This window comes from Delphinapterus leucas, chromosome 3 (genome assembly GCF_059928025.1).
Source record: "Delphinapterus leucas isolate spDelLeu-1000000601 "Yukka" chromosome 3, BTC_Dleu_Yukka2, whole genome shotgun sequence".
In the NCBI taxonomy this organism is placed as follows: Eukaryota; Metazoa; Chordata; class Mammalia; order Artiodactyla; family Monodontidae; genus Delphinapterus; species Delphinapterus leucas.
In genome coordinates, this window is record NC_143131.1 from 120,904,645 (window position 1) to 120,923,512 (window position 18,868).

General features: G+C 39.9%; 1 protein-coding gene across 8 annotated transcripts in view; it reads left to right on the forward strand.

Annotated features, from left to right (window-relative positions):
• The window catches only part of ARHGAP26 (Rho GTPase activating protein 26), a 484,190-nt gene that overhangs the window by 286,556 nt on the left and 178,766 nt on the right, over positions 1-18,868 (forward strand). For all 8 annotated transcript variants that reach the window (XR_002646893.3, XM_022589981.3, XM_089909436.1 and 5 more), the window contains 3 exons: positions 14,767-14,854; positions 16,539-16,597; positions 18,335-18,440. Coding sequence is in view for 7 of the 8 variants with exons in the window: in XM_022589981.3 (XP_022445689.1) it covers positions 14,767-14,854; positions 16,539-16,597; positions 18,335-18,440 (253 nt within the window). In the remaining variant the exon portion in view is untranslated. The remainder of the gene's footprint in view (positions 1-14,766; positions 14,855-16,538; positions 16,598-18,334; positions 18,441-18,868) is intronic.

Genomic DNA, 18,868 nt, shown 5'->3' on the forward strand with positions numbered 1-18,868 from the left:
CTATCATATAACATAAAAAATACAAATTGGAATCACACTGTGTATATATAATGCTTTTAGCAGTCTTCTTTCACATAACAATACAGTGTCTATTTTATGTTACTCAGGTTCCTCTAAAGTGCAACTTTTTTGGGTCATGTATTGTGTAGGTCAGCCCCCTATTCCCAGATCCATAGACTGATTTCAGTTCTTCATCATTCTAGAAAGCACTCAGGTGAACATCCCCATGGGACAGGATAGCAGAGGTTTAGAGTGTACATTTTGGAGTTAAGCAAGTTATAATTAAACTGCTTGTCCATTTGACTTTACACAAATTATTGAAGCCCGTCTAGTCTTCTATCTCATTATCTGTAGTAATAGCCTCTGCCTCTGTAATAATGGGAGGATTAAATGAAAAGATGCATGTGGGTTGCTGAGTCCAGAGCCTCCACATGTTAGTCACTAAATGTTAGCTGTTGTTATTTTTAATTTTTTAAATAAATTTATTTATATTTATTTTTGGCTGCATTGGGTCTTCATTGCCATGCAGGGGCTACTCTTTGTTGCAGTGCGCAAGCTTCTCTTTGCGGTGGCTTCTCTTGTTGCGGAGCACGGGCTCTAGGCGCGTGGGCTTCAGTAGTTGTGGCGTGCAGGCTCAGTAATTGTGGTGCATGGCTTAGTTGCTCCGTGGCATGTGGGATCTTCCCAGACCAGGGCTTGAACCCATGTCCCCTGCATTGGCAGGTGGATTCTTAACCACTGTGCCACTAGGGAAGTCCCTATTTTTAATTTTTATATGCATATTTAATTATTTCCTTAGGGTTTATTTTAAGATGTTGAATTGCTGGGTCAAGGTATGTACATGTTTTCAAGGCCTTTAATTGATATTCCCAAATTTGCTGTCAGCAAAGTCTGAGGTGAGTGTCCTTTACCACACACATCCTTGCCATACTCTATTACTTTTTTGCATTTAAATTATAAGTATTTTTGAAAAATAATTCTGGTGGAAGCTGACCGTTTTTCCTATGTTTCTTGCTGGTTTTTATTCTTTCATGAATTGCCTGTTTGTGTTCTTTCCCTATTTTTCTATTGATGTATTCATCTTTTGAATTTAAAACCTTTTTAGGTATGGAGGCTATGTTACCAATATTTTTTTTCAGATTATCATCTTGAACTTTATTTATGGTACTTTTGTTTTTGTTTTGTCTTATGAATATTTAAAATTTTCATGAATTCAAATCTTTTATGAAGTCAGTCTTTTTCATATATGGATTATGCCCTAAAAGACCTTACCAGTTTCAGGACTACAAAACCTTTTTATTTTCCTTAAAATCCATCTGGAATATATTCATGCAAAAAGGAAACTAACTCTCCTTTTCCTCAAATACTTATCTGATTGACAAATAACCATGTAAGGAGAAAATTTCTCCCTTTCCACTACTTTAAATATCACCATATAGTCATTCTCTTATACATGTTGGGGTCCAGTGAAGGAGTTTTCACACATATTTTTCTAAAGGAAAACAGATTCTTTTTCTGTTTGTTATTCTGCAATTCTCAGTCTTTAAAAAAATAAATCGTCTTCATTTTTCATCTTTTAATGTTTGTTTTTCTCTTGATTCTTTGCATTATAGCAAAATTCTAAAACTTGCACCCTATATCCATGCCATTTATTTAAATTTCTTTTGGGCTGATTTTTTTTTGCTGCTTATAATGCAAATTTTAATTGCGTAATTGAATTTTCAGTGTTTTTACTAACTTATTTAGCTCTTTTCATTTCTGCCTTTCAGCTGTCACCTTTATTATTTCAGCCTGTTTCTTTTTTTGCTTTGATTTCTTATTTCACAACACCCATATTTTTCTGAATTTTATTTATAATACAGAACAGATGCTTTCTGAAGTGTTTTTAGAGTGCTTTGGTTTCTGTGTTTCATGAAAACAAGTATTTTATCAGCTTTTTTATCTTCTTTTTCATTAAACCTAAACACAGAGACGTTTATAAATCTTTGCAGTTAACTTCACTGTGGGTAGATTCTCCTTGCTCTGCTGCAGTTTTCCTGGGTCCTGTTAGAATCATTCTCTCACATGATATTAGAGCACTGTTGTACATGGTTCCATCCAACTTTCTGGCACTCTTAAATCTTTCATTTAGTGTGGACCTACCTGTACTCATGAAAAGTTTTCTCCTGGTCCTGCTATTTGGTCATGGTTCTGGGAGAAGTGGAGTTACTTCCTGGTTAATCTGAAGTGTGCTGTGGTTCTTCACTTGTCACTGTCATGTTTCTTCTAGGACTTTCCCCTTCTGAATTCACTTCCCTTTATATAAGCAGACACCCCTCCACTTCTGTCCCAGTCTCATTTCACTGCCCGGATTGTAATCTCAGGACACTGAGCTGTGCTCTGGTTGGGTAGGAGCAGTGCAGCATGGCACCCCTCCCTGGGGTGGCTTCGGCTATACTTTAGGGTGGGCGAAAGGCCGTCGCCTATCACATTGTTCCCCCAGGTGGGTCTTCCTCCGGGCTTCACCTGAGCTTTGCCTGGTGGATATTCCTCTGGGGACAGGCAGAATGTTCACTGTGAGCCTCATTTTCTGTGCTGTTGAAACTTTCTGTCCCTTCGTGTGTGTATGTGTGTGTGTCTTTATTAGTTTCTCACAGTGGTGGTGAAGGAATGAAAGTTTAGTGTTGCTATTTTTTCTCTTCTTATCCTGTAACTTTTTCCGGTTTTGTTTTGATTTTATTTTTTGTTTGTTTTACTAATGTTTAAAGTAAGGTTGGTGCTGTAGAGAACACATGGAAGGTATTAAATTGCGATGCTTTAAAGCACCAAGTTACAGTAGAATGCCTTACCCACTGATATCTGATCCAGCCATGAACCATCCTTCTGACTCCTCTGGGACCTTCATTTCTCACACCCTTTCACAGCGCAGCATAAATAAAAGCAAGCAAGAGCTTCTTCCCTAAGAAACCCTAATAGATATTTTTCATGACAACTTCTAAGACCTAAAGGCTTGCAGAAACAGCCCCAAGGTTTGAAGACTAGTCTCATGGAAGCAGCAGAGTCATGCACGTTGTATACTTCCAATTTTAGCCACCAGTAAAGAGGAGCAGACAAATGATGACCAGGACTGGGAGAGAGTAGGCTGCTTGGATGAAAGATTGATCCTTCTGGGAACTAGTAAGGTCACTATTAACCACAATCTGGACTTGCCAGAGAATGGAGACCACAGATGGATGCTCATCTTCCTGTCTGCTCTTCCCACTGTCATCTTTGCTTATAGGGATGCTTCAGGCAGGTTCTCCTAAGACAGGGACTTGAGACAGCAGTAGCTTTTGGATCTCAGAACAGAAGTGGCTGTAAGTACTCTGGATTCTTAGGCACTAGATATGGAAGGTGTTTGAAGTTTTTAAGAGGTACAACTTTTATAATCAGAAAAAAATTGATAAGCAGATTTGCTTATCAAATTGCCAAGTATTAAATCTAGCCTTGCAAGAATTGCCTGTAGGATAAATAAAACGAAGTCTTAATTTATACAGAGGATAGTATACTTACATGAACAACTTCCTCAAAGATGTAATGGAGATGGAGGATGTGAAAGGCTCAAGATTTTAGAAAAAGACAAACAAAATACAACTAATGTTTAAATGCAGGAAAGCAAGATGATATTTTCTTTGGAATGACATATAGATCACTGGAACAGACAGGAGAATCTAGAACTAGGACCCACTCATATATGGTCAATTGATCTGTGATAAAGGTGTCAGAATAATTCAATAGGGAAAGGACATTTGTTTTCAGCAAATGGTACTAGTACAACTGGACATCCATATGAGAAAAAAATAAATTCAACCCTTAAACTATATACAAAAACTAACTCAAAATAGATTATAGTCCTAAACCTAAGAGATAAAACTATTAAACTTCAAGAAGAAAACACACAAAGCAGGAACCATAAAAGAAAAATCTGATAAACTGAACTTTACCCAAATTAAAAAAAGCTTCTCCTCCTAAAAATATATTAAGAAAGAGAAAAGACAAGCTACAAGAGAAAATATTTGCAAAATATGTATCTGATAAATGATTTGTATCCAGAATGTATTAAAAATAACTCTTGCAATTCAGTAGTCAGAATGTAACCACCCCAGTTTTTAAAATGGACACAAGATTTGAACAAACAGTTCACCAAAGAAAATACACAGATGGCCAAAAAGTACATGAAAAGATGACCAACATCAGTAGTCATTAAGGAAAAGCAAATTTTAACAATGTTATTTCTACACACCTACTAGAATACCTAAAATTTCAAAATTAAACATATGACCATATCATGTGTTCATGAAGATGTGAAGCAACTAGAGTTCTCCTATTGGCTGGTGGGAATGCAAAATGGCCCAACTGTTTTGGAAAACCATTTGGAAGTTTTGATAAAGTTAAACATATTTATCATATGACCCACTCCTACATATTTGTGCCCAGTTCCACTCCTAGGTATTTACCCAAGAGATGAAAATGTAGCCCATAAGACCTGAATGCAGAGATTTACAGCTGCTTTATTTGTGACAGCCAGAAACTGGAAACAACCCAAAGTCTACCAACTAGTCAATGGATATGTCCATAAAATTGAATAGTACCCAGTAATAAAAGGATCAAACTACTGGCCTATGCAACAACAGGGATGGATTTCACAAGTATTATGCTATGGAAAGTGGTTGCCAGGGGCTAGAGATGGAGGGAGAGGGGATTGGCTATGGAGAAAGAGGCACAGGAGAATTTTTGCGGGGGATGGGGGTGATGACAATGACTTACATCTTGATTCTGGTGGTGGTTACCCCATGACTATATGTATATTTGTCAAAAATCATGGAAGTGTATACTTTAAAAGGTTGAGTATATCTCAGTAAACTTGACTTTAAAACACACACATAGGAGAGGATTCTCAATTTTCCTCCTCAGTAAAAAATGCAAATTAAAGCAGATGACTTTTTTTTTTAACCTATCAGATTGAATAAGATCAAAGTGTTTGATTACACATTGTTGTCAAGGATTTGAGGAAGGAGTCACACTCATTCTTAAATGTAATGGTACAACCTTTGGGAGGTTAGTTGAGCAGTATCTTTCAAAATTAAAAATGCACATACTTTTTGACTCAGAAATTCCACTTAGAGGAATTTTTTCTCTAGGTAAGACATATATAATGCAACAGTGGTTTATATCATTGTTTACCATAGCAACAACCAGTGAACAACCTTCATCTCCATGAATGGGGGCATTAACCATGGTACAGTGAAGTACTGTAAGGTAGTGTTATTATATGGAACAGTTTCTTAAGATATTGTTAAATGAAAATAGCAGTGCACAGAACGACATCTATAATGTGCTTCCATTTGTGTTTTTAGAAAGCTGTACATATTCATAAAACTGCTTGTTTATGTACATACTGTTAGAGATTGCATACATGCACAAAACCATTATTGAGTCATCTCTAGCACAGGAAACCGTTACCTTTTGATGTTTATCTATTTGTTTTGCTTGAATTTTTTTTTTTTGGCCGTGTTCATATATTACCTTCTCAATTGAAGAGAAAAAGGTTTTTAAAAAATTTTTGAATTATATTTTATTTTATTATACAGCACGTTCTCATCAGTCATCAGTTTATACACATCAGCGTATACATTGTCAATCCCAATCACCCAATTCAGCACACCACCACCACCACCCTGCCGCTTTCCACCCTTGGTGTCCATACCTTTGTTCTCTACATCTGTGTCTCAATTTCTGCCCCGCAAACCGGTTCGTCTGTACCATTTTTCTAGGTTCGACATATATGTGTTAATATACAATATTTGTTTTTCTCTTTCTGACTTAGTTCACTCTGTATGACAGTCTCTAGATCCATCCACGTCTCAACAGATGACCGAATTTCGTTCCTTTTTATGGCTGAGCAATATTCCATTGTATACATATACCACATCTTCTTTATCCATTCATCTGTCGATGGGCGTTTAGGTGGCTTCCATGACCTGGCTATTGTAAATAGTGCTGCAATGAACATTGGGGTGCATGTGTCATTTTGAATTATGGTTTTCTCTGGGTATATGCCCAGTAGTGGGATTGCTGGATCATATGGTAATATTATTTTTAGCTTTTTAAGGAACCTCCATACTGTTCTCCATAGTGGCTGTATTAATTTACATTCCCACCAACAATGCAAGAGGGTTCCCTTTTCTCCACAACCTCTCCAGCATTTGTTGTTTGTAGATTTTCTGATGATGCCCATTCTAAGTGGTGTGAGGTGATAACCTCATTGTAGTTTTGATTTGCATTTCTCTAATAATTAGTGATGTTGAGCATCTTTTCATGTGCTTCTTGGCCATCTGTTTGTCTTCTTTGGAGAAACGTCTATTGTTTGTCTTTTTAATATTGAGCTGCATGAGCTGTGTATATATTTTGGAGATTAATCCTTTGTCTGTTGATTCGTTTGCAAATATTTTCTCCCATTCTGAGGGTTGTCTTTTTGTCTTGTTTATGGTTTCCTTTGCTGTGCAAAAGCTTTGAAGTTTCATTACATGCCATTTGTTTATTTTTGTTTTTATTTCCATTACTATAGGAGGTGGATCAAAAAAGATGTTGCTGTAATTTATGTCAAAGATTGCTCTTCCTATGTTTTCCTCTAAGAGTTTTATAGTGTCCAGTCTTACATCTAGCTCTCTAATCCATTTTGAGTTTATTTTTGTGTATGGTGTTAGGGAGTGTTCTAATTTCATTCTTTTACATGTAGCTGTCCAGTTTTCCCAGAACCACTTACTGAAGAGACTGGCTTTTCTCCATTGCATATCATTGCCTCTTTGTCATAGATTAGTTGACCATAGGTGCGTGGGTTTATCTCTGGGCTTTCAATCCTGTTCCATTGATCTATATTTCTGGTTTTGTGCCAGTACTATATTGTCTTGATTACTGTAGCTTTGTAGTACAGTCTGAAGTCAGGGAGTCTGATTCCTCCAGCTCTGTTTCTTTCCCTCTAGACTGCTTTGGCTATTTGGGGTCTTTTGTGTCTCCATACACATTTTAAGAGTTTTTATTCTAGTTCTATAAAAAATGCCATTGGTTGTTTGGTAGGGATTGCATTGAATCTGTAGATTGTTTTGGATAGTATAGTTATTTTCACATTATTGATTCTTCCAATCCAAGAACATGGTATATCTCTCCATCTGTTGGTATCATCTTTAATTTCTTTCATCAGTATCTTATAGTTTTCTGCATACAGGTCTTTTGTCTCCGTACATAGGTTTATTCCTAGGTATTTTATTCTTTATGTTGCAGTGGTAAATGGGAGTGTTTCCTTAATTTCTCTTTCAGATTTTTCATCATTAGTGTATAGGAATGCAAGAGATTTCTGTGCATTAATTTTGTATCCTGCAACTTTACCAAATTCATTGATTAGCTCTAGTAGTTTTCTGGTGGCATCTTTAGGATTCTGTATGTATAGTATCATGTCATCTGCAAACAGTGACAACTTTACTTCTTCTTTTCCAATTTGTATTCCTTTTATTTCTTTTTCTTCTCTGATTGCCGTGGCTAGGACTTCCAAAACTATGTTGAATAATAGTGGTGAGAGTGGACATTCTTGTCTTGTTCCTGATCTTAGAGGAAATGTTTTCAGTTTTTCACCATTGAGAATGATGTTTGCTGTGGGTTTGTTGTATATGGCCTTTATTATGTTGAGGTAGGTTCCCTCTATGCCCACTTTCTGGAGAGTTTTTATCGTAAATGGGTGTTGAATTTTGTCAAAAGCTTTTTCTATATCTATTGAGATGATTATATGGTTTTTCTTCTTCATTTTCTTAATATGGTGTATCACATTGATTAATTTGCGTATATTGAAGAATCCTTGAATCCCAGGGATAAATCCCACTAGGTCATGGTATATGATCCTTTAGATGTGTTGTTGGATTCCGTTTGCTAGTATTTTGTTGAGGATTTTTGCATCTATATTCATCAATGATATTGTTCTATAATTTTCTTTTTTTGTAGTATCTTTGTCTGTTTTTGGTATCAGGGTGATGGTGGCCTCATAGAATGAATCTGGGAGTGTTCCTTCCTCCACAGTTTTTTAGAAGAGTTTGAGAAGGATGGGTGTTAGCTCTTCTCTAAATGTTTGCTAGAATTCACCTGTGAAGCCATCTGCTCCTAGACTTTTGTTTGTTGGAAGAATTTTAATCACAGTTTCAATTTCATTACTTGTGATTGGTCTGTTCCTATTTTCTATTTCTCCCTGGTTCAGTCTTAGAAGGTTATACCTTTCTAAGAATTTGTCCATTTCTTCCAAGTTGTCCATATTTTTGGCATAGAGTTGCTTGTAGTAGTCTCTTAGGATGCTTTGTATTTCTGTGGTGTCTGTTGTAACTTCTCCCTTTTCATTTCTAATTTTATTGATTTGAGTCCTCTCTGTCTTTTTCTTGATGAGTCTGTCTAGTGGTTTATCAATTCTGTTTATCTTCTCAAAGAACCAGCTTTTAGTTTTATTTATCTTTGCTATTGTTTCTTTGTTTCTATTTCATTTATTTCTGCTCTGATCTTTATAATTTCTTTCCTTCTACTAACTTGGGATTTGTTTGTTCTTCTTTAATTCCTTTAGGTGTAAGTTTAGATTGTTTATTTGAGATTTTTCTTGTATAGCTATAAACTTCCCTCTTAGAACTGCTTTTGCTGCATCCCATAGGTTTTGAGTCATCGTGTTTTCATTGTCATTTGTCTCTAGGTATTTTTTGATTTCCTCTTTGATTTTCAGTGATCTCTTGGTTATTTAGTAACGTATTGTTTAGCCTCTATGTGTTTCTATTTTTCACAGGTTTTTTCCTGTAATTGGTATCTACTGTTATAGCATTGTGGTCAGAAAAGATGCTTGATATGATTTCAGTTTTCTTAAATTTATTGGGGCTTGATTTGTGACCCAAGATGTCATCTGTCCTGGATAATGTTCTGTGCGCACTTGAGAAGAAAGTGTAATCTGCTGTTTTTGGATGGAACATCCTATAAATATCAGTTAAATCTATCTCATCTGTTGTGTCATTTAAATCTTGTGTTTCCTTATTTATTTTCATTTTGGATGATCTGTCCATTGGTGTAAGTGAGGTGTTAAAGTCCCCCACTATTATTGTGTTACTGTCGGTTTCCTCTTGTATAGCTGTTAGCAGTTGCCTTATGCACTGAGGTGATCCTATTTTGGGTGCATATATATTTATAATTGTTATATCTTCTTCTTGCATTGATCCCTTGATCATTATATAGTGTCCTTCCTTGTCTCTTGTAACATTCTTTATTTTAAAGTCTATTTTATCTGATATGAGTATTGCTACTCCAGCTTTCTTTTGATTTCCATTTGCATGGAATTTCTTTTTCCATCCCCTCAGTTTCAGTCTCTGTGTGTCCCTAGGTCTGAAGTGGTTCTGTTGTAGACAGCATATATATGGGTCTTGTTTTTGTCTCCATTCAGCGAGCCTGTGTCTTTTGGTTGGAGCATTTAATCCATTCATGTTTAAGGTAATTATCGATATGTATGTTCCTATGACCATTTTCTTAATTGTCTTGGGTTTGTTTTTGTACGTCCTTTTCTTCTCTTGTGTTTCTCACTTAGAGAAGTTCCTTTAGCATTTGTTGTAGAGCTGGTTTGGTGGTGCTGAATTCTCTTAGCTTTTCCATGTCTGTAGAGCTTTTGATTTCTCCATTGAGTCTGAATGAGATCCTTGAACAGTAGAGTAATCTTGGTTGTAGGTTCTTCCTCTTCATCACTTTATATATGTCTTGCCACTCCCTTCTGGCTTGTAGAGCTTCTGTTGAGAAATCAGCTGTTAGCCTTATGGGAGTTCCCTTGTATGTTATTTGTTGTTTTTCTCTTGCTGCTTTCAATAATTTTTCTTTGTGTTTAATTTTTGCCAATTCGATTACTATGTGTCTCGGCATGTTTCTCCTTGAGTTTATCCTGTATGGGACTCTCTGCACTTCCTGGACTAGGGTGGCTATTTCCTTCCCCATGTTAGCGAAGTTTTCCTTTTCTTTTTTTTTTTTGCGGTACGCGGGCCTCTGGACGCGCAGGCTCAGCGGTCACAGCTCACAGGCCCAGCTGCTCTGCAGCATGTGGGATCTTCCCGGACCGGGGCACGAACCCGTGTGCCCTGCATCAGCAGGCGGACTCTCAACCACTGCGCCACCAGGGAAGCCCCATTAGCGAAGTTTTCTACTATAATCTCTTCAAATATTTTCTTGGGTCCTTTCTCTCTCTCTTCTTTTTCTGTGACCCCTATAATTCGAATGTTGGTGCGTTTAACGTTGTTGCAGAGGTCTCTTAGGCTGTCTTCATTTCTTTTCATGCTTTTTTCTTTATCCTGTTCCGCGGCAGTGAATTCCACCATTCTGTCTTTCAGGTCACTTATCCGTTCTTCTGCCTCAGTTATTCTGCTATTGATTCCTTCTAGTGTAGTTTTCATTTCAGTTATTGTATTGTTCATCTCTGTTTGTTTGTTCTTTAATTCTTCTATGTCTTTCTTAAACATTTGCATCTTCTCGATCTTTGCCTCCATTCTTTTTTCGAGGTCCTGGATCATCTTCACTATCATTATTCGGAATTCTTTTTCAGGAAAGTTGCCTATCTCCACTTCATTTAGTTGTTTTTCCTGGGTTTTGTTTTTTGTTTTTTTTTTGCGGTATGCAGGCCTCTCACTGTTGTGGCCTCTCCCGTTGCAGAGCACAGGCTCTGGACGCACAGGCTCAGCGGCCACGGCTCACAGGCCCAGCCGCTCCGCGGCATGTGGGATCTTCCCAGACTGGGGCACGAACCCGTGTCCCCTGCATCGGCAGGCGGACTCTCAACCACTGCACCACGAGGGAAGCCCTTTCCTGGGTTTTATCTTGTTCCATCATCTGGTAGATAGACCTCTGCCTTTTCATCTTGTCTGCCTTTCTGTGAATGGGGTTTTTGTTCCCCAGGCTGCAGGATTGTAGCTCTTCTTGCTGTCTGCCTTCTGGTGGATGCAGCTATCTCAGAGGCTTGTGCAAGTTTCCTGATGGTAGGGACTGTTGGTGGGTAGAGCTGGGTGTTGCTCTGGTGGGCAGAGCTCAGTTAAACTTTAACCCGCTTGACTTCTGATGGGTGGGGCTGGGTTCCCTCCCTGTTGGTTGTTTGGCCCAAGGCAACCCAACACTGGAGCCTACCTGGGCACTTTGGTGGGGCTAATGGCGGACTCTGGGAGGGCTCTCGCCAAGGAGTACTTCCCAGAAATTCTTCCGCCGGTGTCCTAGTCCCCACAGTGAGCTGCAGCCCCCCCGCCTCTGCAGGAGACCCTCCAACACTAGCAGGTAGGTCTGGTTCAGTCTCCCTTGGGGTCACTGCTCGTTCCCCTGTGTCCCTATGCGCACACTACTTTGTGTGTCCCCTCCAGGAGTGGAGTCTCTGTTTCCCCCAGTCCTGTTGAAGTCCTGCAGTCAAATCCCCCTGGCGTTCAAAGTCTGATTCTCTAGGAATTCCTCCTTCCGTTGCCAGACCCCCAGGTTGGGAAGCCTGATGTGGGGCTCAGAACCTTAACTCCAGTGGGTGGACTCCTATGGTATAAGTGTTCTCCAGTCTGTGAGTCACCCACCCAGCAGTTATGGGATTTGATTTTACTGTGATGGCGCCCCTCCTACCGTCTCATTGTGGCTTCTCCTTTGTCTTTGGATGTGGGGTATCTTTTTTGGTGAGTTCCAGTGTCTTCCTGTCGGTGACTGTCCAGCAGCTAGTTGTGATTCTGGTGTTCTCACAAGAGGGAGTGAGAGCACGTCCTTCTACTCCACCACCTTGGTTCAGGGCACATCAACTTTAATTTTGATACATTGTAGTGTGTCATTAGGAGAGTAGGAGTACATAGGCGACTTTCATAATCCCTTCCTCCAGAAGGTCCTTACTGTCTCTGTCAGGAGCACAACAGTGGACCTGGGTCTTGTCTGATCCAGTGTGACATTTCTAAGACTACTTCCCCTTGTAACCACCACTTCCAGTCCACATCTCCTGTTTTTCTGAATTCACGTGGGAGTAGCTCGTGGAGGAAATGCACTCATTTCGCTGTATCCACGTGATACCTTTTTGTACATTGGACTGCTCCTCTAGCTCTGGTCAGTGTTACTAAGTCCACAATAGTCAAGTGTCCTGTTTAGGAGAGATATGTACTGAGTTCTGAAGAAAATTGTCAAATATGTCTCTGCATCATATGCCAGGAAGCTTCTGTAAGTGAAGGGAGCATCGATAGGGAGGGATGGCAATTGGCAACAGTTTCTGAAAACGGGGTAGCTTGGGAGGCTGTATTCAATTTAGTTTGGACATTAAATGAATTAAAATGGATGTGCTTAAGTTACGAACCTTGCCTCATCAGTGCTATAAAAACCCCTTTAGCCGGGCTGTAATTTGACTCTCCTCTCTGTAATGTTGTACAATATTCCTATGGTTACAGAGCCTGTATAAGTGGAAGCTAATCATTAGTTTGCTAAATGTGGTTCATGGAACAGTTCACAACTTCCAGACCTGCCAAATGCTGCTTGTTTAGTGTCCTGTTCACTCTTCTTGGGTAGAAGTTGGTTTGTTCCACAGAAAAATGTACAGTAACATTTGTCTCGTGTCCAGGAACCACAAACTATGGCAGCTCTCCATGCTTCTTGGAAATGCAGAGGGAAAAAGGTCACATTAAGCAAAGTTTTTTGGTACATACACTTCCACAGGAAGAAACCATTAAAGGAGTGGGAGATGGCAAAGCAAGAAAAGAATTAAAGCTGGAGAGGTTTTGGATATTTGGAAAACCATACTTTGTTACTTTTCAGAAATTTGCTGTGATTGAACTCTGGAGTTCACAATTCTGTGGCCCCAGAAATAAAATCATGCTCTTTCGGTTCTTCCTTGTTTGTTTCATATGACAAGACAGGCTTCATTATTGCCCAGGATCACCTGCAAACAAACAGCCATGCTGCCATTAGGAACCAAACACTTATTGGACCAGGGCCCTATCCTCTCATCTTGCATTGTGTGTTGGGGAACACACAGAGAGCAGTAGGTACCAGCTGGATTTGTGTCCTTACTTGGGGATTAGGGCCTAAATCCTTAAGCCACTCATGATTATTTGGCCTCTCCCTACTAGGATGAAAGTGGGTTCTTTCCCAGTTAATAGAAAATGTATTGTGCCCACCTGTGACTCATTCCCCTTCCCAGCTGAAAGGCTGTGGGCCCTGCAGAAGGAATCTCTTTCTTCTCAGAGACTGTCCAGAAAGAGACAGTCTGGTGGCTGTCTCTACTATATCATTTAGACCTCTGAATTGTAAAAAACAGAAAACCTGACCTCAACTAGCTTAAGGAAAAAGGGAATTTATTGGCTTACGTGATTAAAAAGGCATGGCGAGACGCAAGGGCTCAAACCATGTCACCCAGACCTGCTCTCTCTGCCTCTCTCACCTTGGCTGTGTCTGTCAGGCTCTCCTCTCACGCTTCACGCTGTGGCACCTAGAGCAGCAGTATAACCTCCCAGTGCAAGCACAGCAGGAGACAGCAGGTGTCTTTTCCCCTGTCCTGGAAAAGTCCTGGATAAGTCCTGGATTTCATGCTGCCCAGTCTTGGACCACCTTGAACCAGTCCCGGGGTCTAGAGACATCTCATTCCCCACCCCTGGAAGGGTGGGGCCTCCCCTGAGTAGGTGTGAGAAAAGGGTAGCAGCCCAGCTGAAAAGAGGAACGGGAGCTGGGAGGCACATCGCCAGAAGCTGGATTCCCCCTTCAATGCCCTGAGAGACTCTACTTCCAACCACCTCGCCAGCCAGAAGACGGAGGTCTGCTGGTTTGTGAAACAGTTCAGCCTCTGCCTCGTACTCTCGCCTGCCTGTGTGCCGCTCAGAAAGACTGCAAGGATTATTTCTCTTTTACAGTACACATTTATCTGAAATACACACATTTGTTTGGAAGTCCACACAAGAGGAAACAAAGGAAGAAATGATCAGGAGTTGATATCATTATGGTGGTTTTATTGCACGTCTTGGTTTAGGGCCATTTAAAATAGATAAGTAATGGAATCAAGTCATAGTTTAGAAAATATAAAACCTACAATTCTACCACTCTAACCTCACCACTCTTTTCAATGTAGAGTATTTCCTTTCAGCCTTTGTTCATTTGAGTTTCTCACAAACTTTTAAATCTTTTTTTTGCTTGACATTACATGATAATTCAGGCATTTTCCATTTTGCTATATAGTTATCATTATCATGTAAATGCGACATGATATTCCATCAGGAATATACCATGATGAACTTAGTCATTCTGTCACGGGCTGTATAGGTTGTTCTTTTAAAATTTGTTCTGCTCCAAAAAAAAAAGAATTGTTCTGCTGTTTTCAAGAGCAGTGTATGTTGAACATTTGGGATGTGTGTAACTTTCTCATGCCTTATCTTATTTCCTGAGGATGGGTTGTGAGAAGTGGGATTACTGCTTCAAACTGTATAAACCTTTCTAGGACTTGATACGTATTGCCAAATTGTTTTTCAAATCTGTTGCATTTATCTCATCTGCTTCCAGCAGTTTCTTAGAGGATTAGTTTCATTGCATTTTTGCCAGCAGTAAATATTTGGATTTTTAAACATTTTTCTAATTTAATGAGGAAAAAATAGGTGTCCTTTTTTACTTTGGATTTCTTTGTTTAGTAGGGAGGTTGAATGCTTTTATGTATGCTTGGCTTTTAGCTGTATTTTCTGCTCTGTTTTACCCATTGTCTCTTCTTCATTTTAGACCCCAGAACAGCTTCTGAAACAGAAACGGATATCTGCGCCGAGTGGGAGATAAAGACCATCACTAGTGCTTTGAAAACCTACCTAAGGTAGGGACTTTCCATTTGCGGTGCATGATGCCAGCTTGTTGTCATGCAATCAGGAAGAAAGTTTTATTTTCAGCCTCCAGAGAGCTGTTGGGTGGGTGTTTGAGATGTGGAAACAGCTTATGTGTGGGTGCAATTAGCTCAGCTGGTCAAACCGATTATAAATCATCCCTAGTTGATGGGTTGCCATTGTGCAGTGGTGCCATGAGTGATTTAGGAAGCTTTGCTCTTTTTGAGAAGCCACTATGATGATTAGCCTTTAACAGAACCTCAAATGTGGAATTCCCTGCAATCCCCGAATAATCTGCTAAAAAAACAAGGGGTTGCGTATCCTATTCTGTTGAGAATGCGTGATTACATACCCTACGTATTTGGGGAGCTCTGCGCCTTGCACAGATAGAGTATACTGCTGACATTGCTCCTCAAAAATGAGAACTTTATGGCGCTCCTTTTTGATTCCTTCTGCCTAGATTGGAGAATATGACTTCATTGGAGAGGAGACTGCTTTCCTTGTAATAATACGTGTAATATTCCTGCTACCTCCCACCCCTCCCTTGGTTATTAAGGGAGTGGGTGATTGACCAGCTGCTCACATCTCAGTTTCCCGAGTAGACTGAAAGCCATGCTAGATGTGGAGTATAGGAGTATGACAGTTCTCCACTGTAGTTCTTCTCACGCAGGAAAGTGGGGGTCTAGCCTTAAACAAAGAGGAGAACTATAATCACGAATTGCATAAGCATTTGTACAGGTTTGTCAAGATTTAGTAGTCTCGAAAGCCACAGAAAAGGAATTGGTGATGCAGGTTTTATTGGCTGTTGGGGAATTGCTGGAAGGCTCTTGGAGTCAAGAGTGAGATGTCATGCAAGTGATGACTAAGAGTTGAATCAGGGGATCCGATGAGAATAAAATAAAATCTGAACCAAGACTCAATGGATCGTCTGTTGAGAAGCTTATCATTTAGACTATCAGTAAAAAACCCTCAAGTTTACAGTTAAACATATTCATAAAACATATTCATATCCCAAATACTACCATTGTAGTTTACACAAAACCAAATGGTAGAGGTTTGTATTTGGTACTTATTTGTGCATGTTGATATTGATTAGCTAATGGACAATAAGTATAAAATATAAATATATTTTAAATAGCAGATAAAATTTGATTGTATCATGCCTAATATTAAGGGTTCTAGTCCTTTGGCATTCTGGAGCAACACTCCATAGTGAATTTGCCACAAAAACACCTACAAGAGTCTTGCATAGTGTATCCAGATGAAGTGACTGAGGTGCCAGGAAGACGAGAGTTTAAGAGCAGGTGATTGCAAGTGTTGGGTTAGTTGCCTGTTTCTCAGACACATCTTAAAATGCTCTTGTGGAGGGCGAGTCACTGACTGAAAAGGAAGTCTCTCAGTTTGTGCTAGACTTTTGCATTAGCACTTTTCTGGTTGTGACTCTATGAGACATAAGTTGTATCCATTCCCTTAAAAAGGAGAAAGAATGAACATTTCAGGTGAAATCTCAGGACCCTTTCAAAAGGGAAACTAAGTTGGAGTAAACTGAGTTGCTGTTGTTTGCCCGTGATCTTTGTCTTTGAGAAATGTAATACAGTCTGGCCGCCTCTAGGCTGCTAGGTAGCAAGAATAGGATTGTTTTCATTAAGCTGACTAGTGTGTATCCTTTTATTTCAGAATGCTTCCAGGACCACTCATGATGTACCAGTTTCAAAGAAGTTTCATCAAAGCAGCAAGTAAGTTTTCTTTTCACCACATTTTTAAGGGGAAAGGAATAGATTTTTCTATTTCAAAGAACAGTCAGTGTCCCAAAATAAGTATTACCTAATCCCTCGTATTCTGCATGTAAACTACCCACATAAACACTCATGAGACTGTCACAGAATAAAAGTGAAACCAAGTCAGATTGCTAAGGGCCTTGTTAGCACGCTGAATTTACAGTCGAGGGGAAAAACTTCAGAAGTGAGTTTGGGGGTGACGGAGAGGTGAGAAAAGCAAGTTTGCCTTTCTAACTTTGATTATTGGAGTTCTAACTCCTTGGGTTTTTTCCAGCCCTGGAGTAGCATTTTTCAGAATGAATCAGACTCTGCCCATTACCTAAATTGAGCATCGGACGTATTTCCCTGAATCTGGCACCATTTATATAACTTCCCAGTCCTCTTTCCATCATGGCTTGCATTTATAGCTTCTGATCTTTCTTCAGCTATATCATCTAAGCCCTGAGCGTCATATTACAGGTATTAAAATACATAGGGTTTAGGTGCAAGCCAACCTAAGTATACTGGACTCTGTCTATGTGGGGCAGGCCACCTGTAAGGGGCAGTAAGATTCTCTATCAGATTTAAGTCTGGCATGAATCCCCACCATGCTATTATGTCCATAGCCTGTGCCTCTCCCTGTTTCCTTTAAGCCGTCAGAGTTTGTTTACCCTGGTAGCTACTACTGGCCTAATTTAGAAGTACCTCTGTTCTGGTGGCCTTATCCACACATAGCTGTCCCTGTAAAGCAGGAGAAAGACCTGGGAGAAAGCTGGAAGTGAAGGTGCTGTTTATGTGATTTCTTTCTCTGAGAAATTCCAAACCCATAGCAACCATTCTCTAATTAAACCTCACCTCAGTCCTATAAATAGGTGTGATGAGTGCCATCAATGTATTTCCCAGAGAAACGAAGCCACGTACCCAAGTTCAACCAAGGGAACGTGACAGTCCATGATTTAGGTTATAGGTTGGCAGAAACATTTCCTTATTTTATCTGCCATTCCTTTCTTCTCCCAGGCTGGTTTTCACACATGACTTGAGAATAACTGGACATTTCCCTTGATGTCTTTGATGCTGTCTTGAGGTGTTATTTTGATATTTGAGACCCTTGCAAGGCTGTTCATGTACAATTTGTTTATCCCTTGACGAGTGCATAAAGTTCCTTCCTTCCTTGAAATGAAGCTGCCACTCTGTATAGCCAGCTGCTCCCGAGTTTGTTCCTGCTCCAAGTATGCAGTTGACTGGCTCCGTTTCATCATGTCATCATTTTGGCGTGAACTTTTTGATGGTCATTTTTTTTTCATAGTTGCTTGTTCACATCTTTATTTAACAAACATTTATCGGGCACCGGCCACATACCTATCACCGTGTTAGGCACTGGCTAGAAGGGAAAACGGAGGCCCAGAAGTGTTAACTGACTTGCTACAAGTCCCTTGCTGAGAACCTCAACTTTTTGATGCCTGTTGGTCTCAGAAGGTAATTTCTGATTTTTTAAGTGAGATCAGTCATGTTTCTTAATGAACTCTGTTACGGAAAGCAGCATTAAAAGCACTTTTAGATCTTCTCAGTCTAGTCACAAGTACACAGAACAGGATCTTATACCTCTGAGAAATCCTCAGTCTCTTGTTCCCAACATTTGGTTTTCTCTGATTTTTGTCTTATAAACTGGTTTAACTGTGGCCCTTATCCAGTATCGCCTCCCTCCTTCCTTCACAGAGCTGGAGAACCAGGAGTCACGGGTCTCTGAAATCCACAGCCTTGTTCATCGGCTCCCAGAGAAAAATAGGCAGATGTTACAGCTGCTCATGAACCACTTGGCAAAGTAGGTTTAAGACTGATTGCTGGCCTTTCTCTCAGCCCTGGAAAGTTCTTATCTTAGCACTAAAGCTGGTCTCAGTTCTGCTTATGTTTCCTTCTCCCACTGTTGCATCAGGTATGCTGGAGGCCCAGGAAAGAAATGTGGGAAATATTAACTGCAGTGGGTAACAGCAGCACATGCCAGATGGGCTTTGCAGCGGAGGCTGGGGAGGTGCCCAGGCCACCAGGCAGAGTTTGCGGGGGGGGGTTGTGTTCTTGTGATGATCACGGCCAATAGGAGTGTGTCCTCCATGATACCAGATCACCAAACAGATTTTTCAGGAGTTACATGTTCTTGTGATGATTAAGAGCAAACAGGAATATGTTACAAGTTTACAGACCTTGGATTTGGAATAAAGAGGCCTGGCTTCTAGAGTTGATTCTGTTCTTAAC